Genomic DNA, 2526 nt, shown 5'->3' with positions numbered 1-2526 from the left:
AGAACCTGGCGTGAAAGAGATGGCGCTTCTTAAATCGAGTCGCGTTGAAAGCCGACTGTAAGTGATACTCGGAAAAAATCATAAAACATTTTCATTGCTTTTGATAGTAAAATTGTTTAATGAGAGAATTTTTTTACAACATTTATGATACATATCTAAAACGAAATTCGAAATCCGAAAGTATATTAAATTGAAGACGTATTGTATTATGTGGGTCGAATGTTTTGTTGGTGTTCATAATTAATGCTGATTATTGAACAATATCAAGATGAGAACACACATTCAATTTTAAGAAAAATTCAGCATTGAACAAAAATTAAGCGAAGCAATGAAACATTCAAATTAGTAAAAATACTTTAATTCGGATTTGGTTTTAAATGATCCATTTTTGTTTGAAGTTCATTAAATTTAAGCCGTTCAAGGTGTCGCTTTCATTAAGTATGTTTAGTTTATTTTTTTATCTATTTTATTTTGAGAAATCGATCATTTGCATTGAGATAAATGTGATGTGAACAAAAAAAATAGTCCAATTACCATAAAGATATATACGTAATCATTAGTGATTATACAAATAAAGAGATACATTCGGAATATGTAATGTCAAAAAGTCAAAGTCAAGTGACAATGATAACGAAATCTCTTGAAACCCATGAAAATGCGCATAATTTGCGCTATTTGCTTTTTTTTTGCCTATCATATCTTCATCGGTTATCTCTCTCAACCATCATCACCGTATTTGGAGTGACATAGATAATGTGCGGTGAATGGATTGTTTACAATGATGGGTGGACTTGCTTTACATTAATGATTTGGCGCATTCGATTTTTAGTATAAAAGATGGTGTGAGCGGCTGGTAAAATCATTCGAACACATCATCAGCTCAAGTGAAGTAGTTGGGAAAAATTACAAAAAAAAAATTTGCAAAATGGTGAGAGACATTTATTTTCGGATCAAATGTCCAAATTGTTAGCACATGAGTTAAATTTGTTGTACAAAAACTTTCAATAAACAACAAATTCAATGTGATAGACAATAGATTTCGGAACAATTAAAATATTTTGTGAATATTTAGTGGATGTGTGGAATATTGAGATTCAATTTATAATTTGTGTTTTCTTTTTCTTAGAAATTCTTCACAATTTTGGCCTTCGTTGCTGTTGCCAGCGCTGACGTGTCACATTTGGGAGGCGGCGGATACAACTATCCTCAACCAGCACCACCAGCACCGCCAGCTGTAAGAAGAACATTTCTCTCTTTTATTTCTAATTTCTAATTTTCTTTTCTTCGTTCAATAGCAATATATTGCACCACAACCGGCTCCATTGCCACAACCTCAACACTACTCGGCACCTCAAGTAAATTTCATTTCATATTATATTATATAGAGTGCCGCTGATGATTACTTTGGCATATAATCGAATTGCTGATAATTAAAAGTGGAAATAGCTAAAATTGTACTTTCGAGCTTTTGTCTTAGAAGAATCTCTATCTATTGTTGAAGAGTATCTTCAGCAAGAGGTCTTTTTCAAAACCCTAAACTTTACCAAAGACACTTCTCTACCAAAGATGGAGAAAAACCCAGTTTTGGTTATTTCCAATTGTATTCTCTACCACTCAATTTATAACGATAGTTTATTGAACTTGAATAAGAAAAAAGAAATTGAGATTCGCGCTTATTAACAATTGTGTATTACGATTCACTTGTATAGCAACAATACTTGCCACCACAAGAAGAAGTGCACCACGAAGCTCCACAGCAATCATACTCAGCACCAGCACCACAACCACAACAATCATACTTGCCACCAGGTTAGATATACAATCGAATTACAAAAGAAAACTATCTTCCTTTGAATGCACCAATGAATACAAATTATTATTTTATTAACAAAAATACGTCTCTTTCTATTTGAAAAGCTCCACAACAATCGTACTCAGCCCCAGCTCCTCAATACTCAGCCCCTGCTGCTCCAGCTGTAAGTATCAGCAATTGGATGAAATGACGAATTTTCAAGATAAATCATTCAATTTCATTAATAATTTGTAATTTTTCATATAGCCACAATACGTTCCACCACCACCACAACCCCAACAAAGCTACTTGCCACCAGCCGCAGGTTAGATACTATTGAATTCCAAAAGAAAACTACATTAGTAGTATCTTAACTTGAATGCACCAATGAATACAAATTATTATTTTATTAACAAAAATACGTCTCTTTCTATTTGAATAGCTCCACAACAATCGTACTCAGCCCCAGCTCCTGCTCCTCATTACTCAGCCCCTGCACCTGCTCCTCATTACTCAGCCCCTGCACCTGCTCCTCAATACTCAGCCCCTGCTCCTCAATACTCAGCCCCAGCCCCTGCTCCACAATACTTGCCACCACAACAAGAGCAACACGTAGCTGAACCAGTCCACTACTCAGCTCCTGAACCAGTCCACTACTCAGCCCCTGAACCAGTCCACTACTCAGCTCCTGAACCAGTCCACTACTCAGCCCCTGAACCAGTCCACTACTCAGC

General features: G+C 35.7%; 1 protein-coding gene across 1 annotated transcript; it reads left to right on the top strand.

The window, feature by feature from the left end:
• Positions 1-861: 861 nt before the first annotated feature.
• LOC116351060 (leucine-rich repeat extensin-like protein 3) lies at positions 862-2524 on the top strand (the record flags this gene model as incomplete). Its single annotated transcript, XM_031783104.1, has 7 exons — positions 862-928; positions 1127-1234; positions 1296-1355; positions 1710-1809; positions 1918-1976; positions 2060-2117; positions 2235-2524. Coding segments are annotated over exons 1-7 (678 nt in total), but the record flags the coding sequence as incomplete, so codon positions are not given.
• Between the last annotated feature and the right edge of the window lie 2 nt (positions 2525-2526).

This window comes from Contarinia nasturtii, unplaced genomic scaffold (assembly GCF_009176525.2).
Source record: "Contarinia nasturtii isolate CC-2019 unplaced genomic scaffold, AAFC_CNas_1.1 Cnas_scaffold_4582, whole genome shotgun sequence".
Lineage (NCBI taxonomy): Eukaryota > Metazoa > Arthropoda > Insecta > Diptera > Cecidomyiidae > Contarinia > Contarinia nasturtii.
This window is presented reverse-complemented; position numbering and strand designations above follow the sequence as displayed.